Source organism: Lontra canadensis, unplaced genomic scaffold (genome assembly GCF_010015895.1).
Source record: "Lontra canadensis isolate GAN:19392208 unplaced genomic scaffold, GSC_riverotter_1.0 scaffold194, whole genome shotgun sequence".
Lineage (NCBI taxonomy): Eukaryota > Metazoa > Chordata > Mammalia > Carnivora > Mustelidae > Lontra > Lontra canadensis.
This window is the reverse complement of record NW_022631188.1, coordinates 87,814-100,862: the sequence shown is the minus strand read 5'-3', so window position 1 is coordinate 100,862 and position 13,049 is coordinate 87,814. Positions and strand designations below refer to the sequence as shown.

At 44.6% G+C, this 13,049-nt stretch overlaps 1 protein-coding gene across 2 annotated transcripts; it reads right to left on the bottom strand.

Moving 5' to 3' along the window:
• Nucleotides 1-1,065: 1,065 nt before the first annotated feature.
• Nucleotides 1,066-11,202, bottom strand: ZSCAN16 (zinc finger and SCAN domain containing 16). Of its 2 annotated transcripts, XR_004381450.1 has the most exons (4): nucleotides 10,659-11,202; nucleotides 9,576-9,714; nucleotides 4,316-4,407; nucleotides 2,163-2,205 (listed from the first exon to the last, which is right to left on the bottom strand). XR_004381450.1 is itself a non-coding variant. In XM_032847794.1 (3 exons), exons 1-3 carry the CDS (start codon nucleotides 11,040-11,042, stop codon nucleotides 1,685-1,687), a joined length of 1,044 nt encoding a protein of 347 aa, XP_032703685.1. In that variant the 5' UTR covers nucleotides 11,043-11,196; the 3' UTR covers nucleotides 1,066-1,684. The 2 variants fall into 2 exon arrangements, 1 of the variants encoding a protein (XP_032703685.1); XM_032847794.1 differs by lacking the exon at nucleotides 4,316-4,407 and having other exon boundaries at nucleotides 1,066-2,205; nucleotides 10,659-11,196.
• Nucleotides 11,203-13,049: the final 1,847 nt, after the last annotated feature.

The window sequence follows — 13,049 nt, the reverse complement described above, 5'->3', positions numbered from 1 at the left end:
TAAAAACAAGTAGGAGTATGAAACTTGATGTTTTAAAATTTTCTACCAGTTGATGTAGACATTCAGAATAAACTTACATTTTTTTTTAAAACAGCATTACATTCAAAATACATAAAAGTTCAGTTTATCGTGTTGGTTCTCAAGGAGTGATTTTAAGATTCATCTTCCAGCAGTAGTAAAGACACAGAAATGACTGTAGTGGTTTAACTACTCAGTCACAATACAGAAGAAAGTGTGTGTACTTCTTTTCCCCAGGAATAGATTAGATCCCTTCCTGCTTGTTCTGGGGATGGCTGTCCTAGAACCAGCGATTCATGGTTTGATGGTGGTATACATTTGAATGTGTTGGGCCTCTGGTCACAATTTATGTCATGTGATAGTATTTTCAAACTAGGGATTTAAAACTGTTGCAAGTACATGAACTGCTAATACATTTCCAAGCCAAACAGAAAAAAAATTGGATTGTTTATTAAACTCCTGAGAGTCCCAGTTTCATATCAGCATAGGTATATGATGGGATGCTACTTTATAAAGGTAGTTACACTCTTGTTTTAGAGATGAGGTAGTAACTTAAGCTTTCAATTTAGATTATTTGGTTATTATATTTACTTTAATAATCTTCAGTCATTCAGTTATAATACACTCCTTTTTAAGGCTGGAAAAGTGCCATAAAGTTATTACTAAGTCCTTTTTTAGAGTGTGTGTATTTTATCTCCTGTTGCTACTACAGTCTCCTTAGGTGTCTTTTTTACTACCTTCCTGAACTCAGAATCACACAATATGTAAGCTGGAAGACATGTTACTGGTGATTGGTTAGACAGCATCCTCTAGAACTCTCTGCAATGATAAAAATGACCTGTGTCTGTGCTGTCTAGTTTAGTAGCTGCTAGCTGCTTGTGATAAGGAACAGAATTCTCTACTTTGAGTGAAATTAATTTTAAATTTATACAGCCATGTGTGGGCCCTGGCTACTACACTAGACAGTATAGTTCTGGACCAATCCCTCCCCATGTCTCTCAGTTTACAGGGACCTGAGACTCAGAAGAGGAGTGATTTATCCCCATTACGGTCAGCTTCTACTCATCACTCACTGCTTTCCTTTCCACTTGAATGTTTTCCTTACTCTGCTTCTTTTCTGATGGTTTCCTCTTTTTTGCATTGGCAAACAAATTCCACAAAACGATTACACCCCCCGTGTTAGGCTATTATATCAGTAGTGATGGGAAACAAATATATAGTACTGTTTGAGAAGCAGCTTTAACTTAATACAGCATACCTTTAACTTAATACAACAGACCTCTACAGTGTCTTCTACAGAAGGGGAAATGAGGGCAGAGAAAAATGTGAATGCTTTGCCTAATGTCATACACAGAATAGTCAAGTAAAAAAGAAAATTGAGAAGCAGAATTCACTATCTCTCAACCAAGAAACATCGTTATTTTGGGCTGCAAGTGAGCAGTTTTGTCAACAGACAAGGTTTTCTGTAATAACTTTAAATGCTTCCTAAGAAACTGAACTAATTTAGAAAGAAAACGAAATCTTCTCAGATAGATTCTCTGGTGCCAGAGAAATGTTCCATGATGACTGAAGCTTTGCCTGCATTCAGGATACTCAGTCCCTAAGGCAGATTCTCTGGTATCTAAGGAGACCTGAGTAGCTAAAGAATTTCTGTTACTTCACCATCTTAGTAGAGCTTATGTGCTGTATGAATTCTTTGATGTCTGATCAGGGCTGAACTTACACGGAAGGGCCTCCCACACTCATCACATTCATAGGGTTTTTCACCTGTGTGGATTCTCTGATGCTGAATAAGACCTGTGCGCCCACTAAAATCTTTCCCACATTCTTCACATTTATAGGGTTTCACTCCAGTGTGCACTCTGTGGTGTCCAATGAGATGGGAGCGTTGAATGAAGGCTTTTCCACATTCATCGCATTTGTAGGGCTTTTCTCCAGTGTGAGTCCTTCTGTGCTTACTAAGGTCTGAGCTGTGACTGAAACTTTTCCCACAGTCCTCACATGCATAGCGTCTTCTTTCCCTCTGCTGCCACTCTAATCTGCCCTCACTTTCAGTAGCATTTCTGGATTCAGGATGTTGAGGAATGTCTTTGTTAAGTCTGTCATTTATCTTCCCAAGGAATTCTGTGTCCTTGGGCATATCTTCCTTCTGGGACAACGCTTGATTCTTAGTTTTGGTTTGATCACCTGTAACAAAGAGTACACAAACATGTCCTAGTCTAGGTTTGAGAAGCAAAGCCTATGAAAGAACGAACACGTAAATGTTATAAATGTGTTATAAAAAACGAAGTCACATACAATGAACAAACTAGATATTTGGCACTGTCAAAACATATATGACAATGTAAGGAAGAGATTAAGAGGCCAGTGGGGAAGAGAGCAGCAGAATACATTCTTTGGGAGCTGATTCAGAAGAGAGGAAAAGGCAGTGATGTGGATCCCAATGATGTGGATTACCTGGCAATCCTGTGCAAAGACCGTGTGAGTGGTAAATGGGGACTGGAGATGTGCCACGGATAATTAAGAGGAGCAGACGGGGATCGAGGAATGGAGCTGGGAAGGGAGGTAAAAGTTTGGGAAAAACATGCAGGGGCCTGAAACACAGGTGCTTAAGTGCTAGTAAAATTCAGTAAAAGTGGAGGACAGTGGGATCAGGGATCTGAGAGGAATGCAGTGAATAGGAACCATCAAAGGAGGAGAATGTGTGAAGGATAATAATTAAAAGCAGACTTAAGAACATGTAGGTCAAGATAAATCCAGGAAGATTAGTAGGAACTGACAATGGATGGTCTGGTGTATGTGCTGGGTTGAATCCTTTTTTCTGAAACTATCATCTCTTGCTGTCCAGATCCTAGCACTGTGGTTCTCATACTTGATTGTGCATCAGAATCACCTTGGATGACTTATTAAAACAGATGCCATGCTTCCCAACCCCAGAACTTACGATTTGATAAAGCTGGAGTAGAGCTTAAGAATTTGCATTTTTTTTTTTTTAAAGATTTTATTTATTTATTTGACAGACAGAGATCACAGGTAGGCAGAGAGGCAGGCAGAGAGAGAGGAGGAAGCAGGCTCCCTGCTGAGTAGAGAGCCCGATGCCGGGCTCGATCCCAAGACCCTGAGATCATGACCTGAGCCAAAGGCAGAGGCTTAACCCTCTGAGCCACCCAGGTGCCCCAAGAATTTGCATTTCTAACAAGTTTCCTGGTGTGACAGATACTAATAGTCCAGGAAGCACACTTTTGAGAACCACTCGCCTAGGTATTATTCCAGGTCCATCTCAAATGCTCTGTCCTCCAAAAGTCTTCCCTAATCTCACAAATTGGATGTGTTCTCTCCTTTTTCCTGCTCCCCATGTCCTTAACCCCAAGCTTGGTACAGAACAGCACACAATAGCAAGTACTTAGTATTTGTTGAGATGAATTTTATCAGACAGTAGCTCTTTTGATGATTTGGAGAGAATGGAAAGTGTCACCTATTTGGTCATGCTGTGATCACCATCTCAACAAACCTAGGAATCTTCACTGTGACAGTCATTTTATTACGAATTTCAGTGGTCGGTCACCTGGCATGACAGAAGCAGCGGCAAGAGCTACCAGGACATTTCAGTGCCTGAGCTGGGGGCGGAACACTGGCTCACATGGCTGAGTGCCATTCTATGAAGTCCGCTCTGCACTGTCATCACCATGTCCCCTTGCTACCAGTCTTTCTCAAATTGGTTCTTTCTTAATGATCATTTTTTTTTTTTAAGATTTTATTTATTTATTTGACAGAGGGAGACACAGCGAGAGAGGGAACACAAGCAGGGGAAGTAGGAGAGGGAGAAGCAGGCTTCCCACCAAGCAGGGAGTCTGATGCGAGGCTTGATCCCAGGATTCTGGGATCACGACCTGAGCCAAAGGCAGATGCTTAATGACTGGGCCACCCAGGTGCCCCCTTTTTTCTTTTTTAAATCAGGCAGTAGACTTTCTCGAAGTTTGGATATTTCCTCTTAGATGATATTGTTCTGGAACCTAAATGCCATATTATCTTTGGCTAGAAATGACAGGACTAAGTTAGAGCCAGGAGGTCTAACTAAATTCCAGCCTTGGAATTGTCTGATAACTGCTTAAATTTTGGCAGATGACTGCTGTTTTGGTTTCCTTATCACCTCTGTGCCCTCTTTTCCTATAGTTTGATTAGATGAGGGAATGTATAGTAAAGCATTTATAAAAGTGTAATGTGTGACAGAAGTATTGCTGAGTTAGTAGGGTAATAATGATCAAGCAAATCTTGGTAATCAGAGACACCCTCATACCATTAAGAAAAGTGTTCTCAAACATCAGCATATCGGTTGGCTCAACTGCTTCTTTTATATACAGCTGTCACCACTGGTTGGCTTTCCTGTGGCTTAATGATGAAGATGAATATTTAAAAAAAAAAAAAGAGACAAATCTGTGTGGTCAGTCCATCATCTTCAGTGTCATCAACTAGTCCGCAGGATGAGTCTCTCTCTACCATGATTTCAGGAGAAACCTAGAGAAAAATCTCACCAGGACTTTAAGAGGCTTTTTTTTTTTTTTTTTAAATACAGAGTTGGTTTTTCTTGGTTAGCAATTGAAATGATAACCCTTAGATCTGTAATTGAACAATGTACAGAATAATATTGTATGGAAATTGTCAAATGGGAAGTTTTCTCATCTTAAGGATCTATAGTCTATTTCTGGGTCAACTGGAATTTCAGGGCCTTGTTTATGTATCTCTTCCAAGTGCCAGCTAATCCCAGGCCAGCAGGATTCCAAGAGACCTTCTTTCAAAGATTTACTTATGTGAGAGATAGAGAGAGTGAGAGCGAGGGCATTGGTGGGAGGAGGGGCAGAGGGAGAATCTCAAGCAGACTCCCCACTAAGTATTGAGCCCGATGTCATGACCCTGAGTTCATGACTTGAATCGAAATCAAGAGTCAGACGCTTAACTGACTGAGCCACCCAGGTGCACCAAGAGACCTTTGTTTAGAACAGACAAAGTGAAATATATTTGGATCTAACATCTTCTGCCAGGGCTGTCCTTCCAATGTTATTTTGGCATATATAATACTAAGAGTCCTTATCAGTTAGAATTTGAGATAAGTCTAGGTCCACAAAGATCATCTGTATACACTTGCTTGACAATCTAAGGGAGCAAGGACAAGGTTAAATGCTGAGTGAAATGAAACTGGAATGGAGTTAAGGAGACTGTCATTTATTTGCTAATGGAGAGACAGTGTTGTGGGTTAGTTAGTTCCCTTTGAAATACTTTAAAATGTGCTACAAAGAACTGCCAGATATTCAGCTCTCCGAGTTCTTTTGTCATTTACAACTATAATTTTCTATTATGTGATTATTGCTATTGCAATTTCCAGTTATGTTTATGGAGAAGAGTCCTATTATCCTAGCCAAAAACTAATACAAATAATAATACCTTGCTGGTATGGATACAATAGCTTTTTTTTTTTTTTTTTAAAGATTTTATTTATTTATTTGGCAGAGAGAGATCACAAGTAGACAGAGAGGCAGGTGGAGAGAGAGGAGGGAGCAGGCTCCCTGCTGAGCAGAGAGCCCGACGCGGGACTCGATCCCAGGACCCTGAGATCATGACCCGAGCGGAAGGCAGCGGCTTAACCCACTAACCCACTGAGCCACCCAGGCGCCCCGCCTTTTTTTTTTTTTTAAAGATTTATTTATTTATTTATGTATTTGACAGACAGAGATCACAAGTAGGCAGAAAGGCAGGCATAGAGAGAGAGAGGGAAGCAGGCTCCCCGCTGAGCAGAGAGCCCGAGGCGGGACTCCATCCCAGGACCCTGAGATCATGACCCGAGTTGAAGGCAGCGGCTTAACCCACTGAGCCACCCAGGCGCCTGATACAATAGCTTTTTTAAAAAAGATTTTATTTATTTATTTGACAGAGCAAGAAAGCACAAGCAAGAGGGGCAGCAGAGGGAAAGGGAGAACCAGGCTCCCCGCTGACCAGGGAGCCTGATCTGGGGCTTGATCCCAGGACCCTGGGATCATGACCTGAGCCCGAGTGAGATGCTTAACCAACTGAGTCACTCAGGAGCCCCACAATGAGTTTTTTTGAAACAAAAAATAAAAGTCTATTTAACAATAAATGTATATTTTGAAAAACAGTGACTTTTTGGTACATTATCCTGATGGCTTTTAATAATTGTTCTGGACCAGTAGGCAGGAACCTCAGGTTCTGACTGTACTCTCAGCTCTGCCTCTTACTCTTTGGAAACCTAGACAAGTCACAAGCACCGTGGGTATATTTCATCAACTGTAAAATAAGGATTTGGACTGGACATCACATGCTTTTAATAAAGTTGAGAGACACGTCCTGAAATGTGTTGTGATTTCTGCAGAGTTTGTTTTTGTATTGTTTTGGTGGGTTTTGTTTTTTGCTTGTCTGTTATTTTGGGGGGGGGTATGATGGTGGTGGTGGTGGTGACACAGGTAAAAACTGTGTACGGCCCTTGGTGCTTGCACCTTAGGAAAAAGTCCTATTCACACTGTTAAGTGTAGACAGAAGGGATTCCCCTAAAAATTCTCAGGCCTCACAGGATAGCTACATTTCATGAAGCACCCTTCAGTAGATTAGATTAAGAAAAGACCATTCCTATTTTTCCTTGAAAAGTTACTTTAATAGCCTCACATGTGTAAACCTCTACAATTTTAGGTATAAGAACTGTGTATTTTTCTGAACTTGTAACACAAAATAGAGTGGAACTAGTCTAGAAATATCTATTAAAAAAAGGGAAAGACCATCTAGACCTTAAAAGTTTTGCATAGACTATCCATTAGTCATAATCCTGTATTCTCCATAGAATTTAGCATGTTGACATGTTAAAATATTATTGTGACCTGTTTTATAACTGACTGCATGTCTTGTCTCCTTCCAAAGGCAGGAAGAGAAATTTCTTATGATATGCCTGCTCACAAAAAAAAGGTGAAGACCCCACATAGTCAAGGTTACTAAAGCTTATTCAAATAGCCTGCATCTTTATTCAAATAGCCTGTGTCTTTTAGCTTCTACCTTCTTAAACTATTCTTGACTACCACTAACTAAATGCCAAAATCAGTAAGTGGACGCTTCTCAGTTCTGATCCTGTGTGCCACTGGTAGCACTGGCTATAGCTGGCTGCGGCTCCTGGTGTCTTCAGTGACACCACCCTCTTCTGCTTCTCACGTCTCTGACAGTCCCTGATCTTTTTTATAGAATCTTCTTCCTCCACTCAAACTTCAAATGGTGGCATGCCTTCAAAATGTGCACGTACCTCTCTTCACTTAATACATTCTTGGTCAACTTCATCTGCAGCCATGTCTTCTATCACCTACCTAGGGACAATTCCCAAATCTCTTATCTCCTCCCACATCTTTCTCCTACATCTAGAACCTTATTTTATTTTTTTTAAAGATTTTATTTATTTATTTGACAGAGAGAGAGACAGCAAGAGGGAACATAAGCAGGGGGAGTGGGCGAGGGAGAAGAAGGCTTCTGGCAGAGCAGGGTGCCTGATGTGTGGGACTCAATCCCAGGACCCTGGGATCGTGACCCGAGCTGAAGGCAGACGCCCCTAGAACCATATTTTAAACTGCACTGCCCACTGGATGGATGCTTGAGATACAGCAAATTCACATGTATAAAAACTGAATCCACTCTAGGTTTTCACACATTAAGATACTCCCACTTTATGGGGTGCCTAGAGGGCTCAGTCATTAAGCGCCTGCCTTCGGCTCAGGTCATGATCCCAGGGTCCTGGGATCAAGCCCCACATCGGGCTCCCTGCTCTGCGGGAAGCCTGCTTCTCCATCTCCCACTCCCCCTGCTTGTGTTCCCTCTCTCGTTCTCTCTCTGTGTAAAAAACCAAACCAAACCAAACCAAAAAAACAACTAACTAAAAAATAAGTAAATAAATAAATAAAATAATGTAACAGACCTCTGTCTGTTTCAGGAACCTTCACCAGTGGCATTTGATTTTTCCCTTCCACAAAATTCTCTTCATCAAAATCAACTCAGAGCAACTACTGTTCTTAGTGTTAAGCTTTCACCCCCACCTATCCCCCGGGATGTTCTCCCTTCCTAGTTCCCACCCGTCTGACCATCTCAGCTCAAGCAAACCTACTCTGTGACACTTTGTGGGCCTGCCACAGGGATAGCTGTCTTTTTTTGTGTTTGTGTGGGGTCATAGCACAACTGCTCACTTTTGTTTTTTGAAGAAGTCATTCCTTTGTATTCCTGACATCTAACACAGTGCCTAGCGTGTAGCTGCTGCTCAACAAATGTTTAATAAAAGAAGAATGAACAGAACAGGGGGTCTCAACCTCACCTCAAAAGGTAACCAGTAACCAACACTATGCTTTAAAGCATGAAAAGACTCCTTTAAATTATACATAATTGAATGCCATCTTTCCAAGTATGAACTACAAATCTTAAAATCTTAAAATCATTTATCAGATTAGACAAATCACATGGCAGGGAACCTAGAGAATGAGAGAACCCTACTGGTAAAATTTAAAATAGTGAGAATGGATTCCGTAATAGGCCAGGCAAAGCAGTGTGGATACAAGAGCCTGCAGAGAAAGGACAGGGAGCACTGAAAAAAGCAGCATTTGGGCAAACTGGAATTTAAAGTTTTTTTACTTTTTACTGAAGCCTGGGAATATACTAGACATCTGGTTTTCAATTAGTGAACTGATTACTGGGGTGAGGAAGCAAACCACAACCCAAACCCAGTCAACATAACATGGAGAAACAAAAAGCCTACTATACTCACTAGTTCTTGCTCCCTCTTCCCTGCTTCTTTCAGTGTGAGCGAGTATTAGGGACTGAATTGTGCCCTGTATCTCCCCACCCCTCGCCCATTTATGTTGTAGCTCTAACCTTCAATGTGATTGCATTTGGAAAAGGGGTTTTTAAGAAGTAATTAAGAATAAATGAGGTTATAAGGGTGGGGCCCTTACCCGATAGGACTGGCATCCTTACAAAGGAAGAGATCCTAAGAGTATGTGTGCACAGCAAAAATGCCTTGTGAAGACACAGCGAGTCTGTGAGTCAAGGAGAGAAGCCTCACCAGAAACCAAGGCGACTAATACTTTGATCTTGGACTTTCCAGCCTCCACAACTGTGAGAAAATAAATTTTTGTTGTATAAGTCACCAGGCTTGTGGTAGTCTGTTCTGACAGCCCTAACAGACTAATACAGGATGTCATATGAATTTAAAAATGTAAATTTAAGAGAATTTAGAACTAGACGCATCAGATATCAACAAATAGAAATGTAAGGTATCATTAGCTACAATGAGTATTTAAATCCCAACCCCCATCCACCGAGCCAAAAAGCAGCTTTTAAGTCTAATGAAAAACTAAAATATAATTCTTTCCATGATAAGGCAAGGGTAGGAAGGGGAATAAAATCTTCTACAGTGAGGTGGAAGATAAGCAAGAAAACTTGAAAAGGAGAACATCAAAGTGAGAAAGCTCCTCTCTAACACAAGGAATCGTTATCTACCCTCACAAACATAAACTCTTCCTCCTTACCATTCCTCTGGGGCTCACCAGATTCCTGCTCCCGCTCAATCTTCTTGGGATGGAGCTGCACAGTCAGTGAGTCATGGGGCCTTCCCAAGGGGGTCAACTTGTCCAAAAGTGTGTCTTGTCTTTCTGAATTGGCTGGGACCTGGGGAACAATGAAGTATGACTGGTTCTGTAAGGTAGATTTTCTGAAAGAACTTAAAGAACTTAAGAGAAAAGCTCAAAAGAAGCATTTGCCAGGGACCAGGAACACAAATGGGAAAAATTCTCATTCAATTGCAAATGGCAATAATGACTCAAAAAGGAGGCAAAAATTAATCTCGACACTTCAGGCCACTGGAGAGTGAAATTCAGTGTCTTCTCACAATGATTGGCAGAGGTCCAGGATCACAGTATTGAAACTTGGAAAGAACCTTAAAAATTACCTAGCCCAACCTCCACCAAGTGGGGGTATTTCTTCTCTAACTGCATTGTCCCATACGATGGTCACAAGCACAGTGTGCTTACTGGGCGCCTGAAATGTGGTTGGTAGAAATGGAGACAGGAAGACCGTAAAATATACACTAAATTTTAAAAACAATGCTAAAAAGGAATGTAAAATATCTCATTTTTCATACTGATTACATGATTACGTTGGGTTAAATAGCAAAATATATTTAGTCTCATTTTCTGAAATGTGGCTACTAGAAAATTTAACTACACATAAGGCTCACATTGTATTTCTTTCGGACAGTGCTGTTCTGCGGTATCCTTGACATCTACTTGAACTCGCCGTGACTATTCCCATGGAAAGGGAGTTTTTTTTTTTTACACCAGGTAGCCCATTTTTTAGTAGCTAGGAATGCTGGAGAATTCTTTGCTTTCCTCTGTTACCTACTCGCCCTCCTGTAACTCCTTATGGATCCCAGCCTTGCATCGGACTCTGCGTTTCCCGCGACTGTCCTCAACCACGCTCCAGTTACTTGGCCCCGGCAGCCGGCGCCCTCCCTAAACCTTGTTCTCCTCTAGGCCGACCCGTGAAGTACCCCCGGGTGTCCTGTCACCGGCTTCGTGGGCCCGGTGCGCGCGCCCTGAGCGTCCCCTGCCCACCTGCTTCCGAGGCTCGTCCAGCTCCCGCTCCAGGTCCTCCAGAACGGTCACGGCCTCCTCGCCCGTCCTTGGGTGGTGCGCCTGCACCCAGGCCTGCAGGTCCCCGGGAAGGATGCTCAGGAACTGCTCCAGCACCAGCAGGTCTAAAATCTGCTCCTTGGTGTGGCACTCGGGCCGCAGCCACTGGCGGCAGAGCTCCCAGAGCTGGGTGAGGGCTTCCCGGGGCCCGGGTGCGTCGCGGTAGCAGAGCTTCCTGAAGTGCTGCCGGAAGACTTCCCTCCTGTGAGGGGTGCAGTGCTGTGAGACGCAGTCCTGTCCGCCGCGACGGTCTTCGGCCTTCACTACTGCTAGCCCTCGTCCGGGGGGTGCCGGGGCTGCGGCCATCGTGCGCTGTGAGTGAGATTAACCCTGTCCGGCGCGGCCCCAAGGAGAACCTCTCGGAACCGCGTCACAGAACGCCGTTGCGGCGGAGAAAGTACGAAAGCTGCCGTGAACACGCACACGCTGATGAAGGGCACGGGGGCGCCCACGGCCAACTCAGCTCTGCGCTGACTGAAAGTGCCCGCTGCCGACGCGACTCCCCGGCCGTCGGTCTCCCGGTTCTCTCTGGGTCGGGGAGCGGCCGGCGCCCGTCAGCACTCAACGAAGCCCGAGGGTCACCGCTTTGTGAGGAGAAATGCCTCACAGCTTTGCGAGGAGGCTCGCGGACTCCACGCCCGAGAGGCGCAGGCCCGGCGTTCGGCGGCTGTGGGGACGGTCACCCAGTCCACTCGCGGAGGGCCGACCCTCGACCACCCCCGCAGAAGCGGCGGACGCAAGACTGATTCGCCCGCCGCCGCAGCCACCCCTTGACGGCCGGGAACAAAGGCTGGACTCCAGCCGACCAATGGGCGCCCCGCCGGGGGCCGGGCACTTCCGGCCGCTCTAGGATACCTCGCCTCGGTGGCCCCGCCCGTGGAGGACCACGTTTATAAGCGGGTTGTTGGGGGGCCGGCAGGCGCATCCTCTTTGTTCGTTTTCAAAACTATTCCCCTCTCACGAATTTTTTGGGTTTACTTATTAGATACGTAGTATGAAAAATTAATGGATTCACACAGTTCAACATTTAAAAAGAGTAAGTGTCCTCCAGCATCTGCTCTTGACAGCTTGACTTTTTCCCAGACACTTACCGTTCTGTAAACGGGTCAGGCAGGTACATATCCCCCTCGCTTTCCTCCTGCACAAAAGGTAGCATTTCTGCGCCTTGCTTGCTTCCTCCTAGTAACTAATATTGGAGATTGTGCATAAAGGGTTTCCTCCATCTGCCCTTTTTAATCAATTGCACAGTATTTATTGTGTGGGCCATCATCCATTAATGGTTACCCCACTGATGATGGTCAGGAAGGTTGTTTCCAATCTTCTTTTTGAAACGCTGCTGGAATAAGTTACTGTAAACATAAATCTTTCTCATGCCTAAGGGTATTTACATAGTATATATTCCTAGAAATAGAATTACTAGAGTACAGAGTAGGGACATTTGTATTTTTGTTAGTGCTATATTACCAATCCTAAACCCTAAGAGAGATGTTCTGTTTACCTATACTTGTCAACACAATTGTTAGGGTCCGTGATCAAAGGAACGAGACTGATATAAAGTGAAAATCAAACAAAGCTTTATTTCACACCAAGCATCAAAAATCAAACTGACTGGTAGGGGCCGTCTCTTACAAAGAGAGGACGATGATGACCCCGACAAGGTCACTCCCTAAAGGCCGCTCAGGATGTGGCCACTCTGGATGAGGCTGCTCCACAGATGAGGCCACTCCAGATGAGGCCACTCCCTGGTCGGACCCGATCCCAAGAAGAGGCCACTCGGGACAAGGCCACTGCTGAGGAGGTCGCTCCCCACACAGGGCCGCTCCCCAGATAGGGGCTGCTCCGGCGAGGCTGCTCCCCGGACAAGGCTGCTCCCAAAAAGAGGCCACTCTGGAGAAAGCTGCTCCCAGAAATGAGGCCACTCCCGACGACAAAGAGGCAATGACGACAGTGACGATGACAAGGAGGACAACAACCCCGATGATACAGACTCTGCTCTCCATGACACCACTCTGACGAGGCTGCTCCCCAGAGGCCTCCGCTCCAGACGAGGCTGCAACCCAGACTAGGCCACTCTAGATGAGGCTGCTCCAGAGGAGGCTGCTTGTCTATGAGGCCGCTCCCCAGAATGACGCCTCTCCTGTGAGGCCCCTCGTGGCGGGCCGTGGTTCTGGGCAGCGAGGCCACTCAGGGCAGGGCTGAGGCTCGGGGCAGGGCCATTCCTATGGTAGCAAGGCTACTGGGGGCTAAGACGTTCACCATGGCACCGTTGCCAAGCACTGCAGCTCCGGCAGCGGGGCCACGGCTCCGTGGTGG

Bases quoted from the DNA above. Each gene is read 5' to 3' on its own strand.
- ZSCAN16 (XM_032847794.1), bottom strand. From the start codon at position 11,042: ATGGCCGCAGCCCCGGCACCCCCCGGACGAGGGCTAGCAGTAGTGAAG. The intron at 9,715-10,658 runs GTGGGCAGGGGA...ATTGTTCCCCAG, and splicing joins TGGACGAGCCTCGGAAGCAG to GTCCCAGCCAATTCAGAAAG. The intron at 2,206-9,575 runs GTAAGGAGGAAG...TCTTTGTTACAG, and splicing joins TGGTGAGCCCCAGAGGAATG to GTGATCAAACCAAAACTAAG.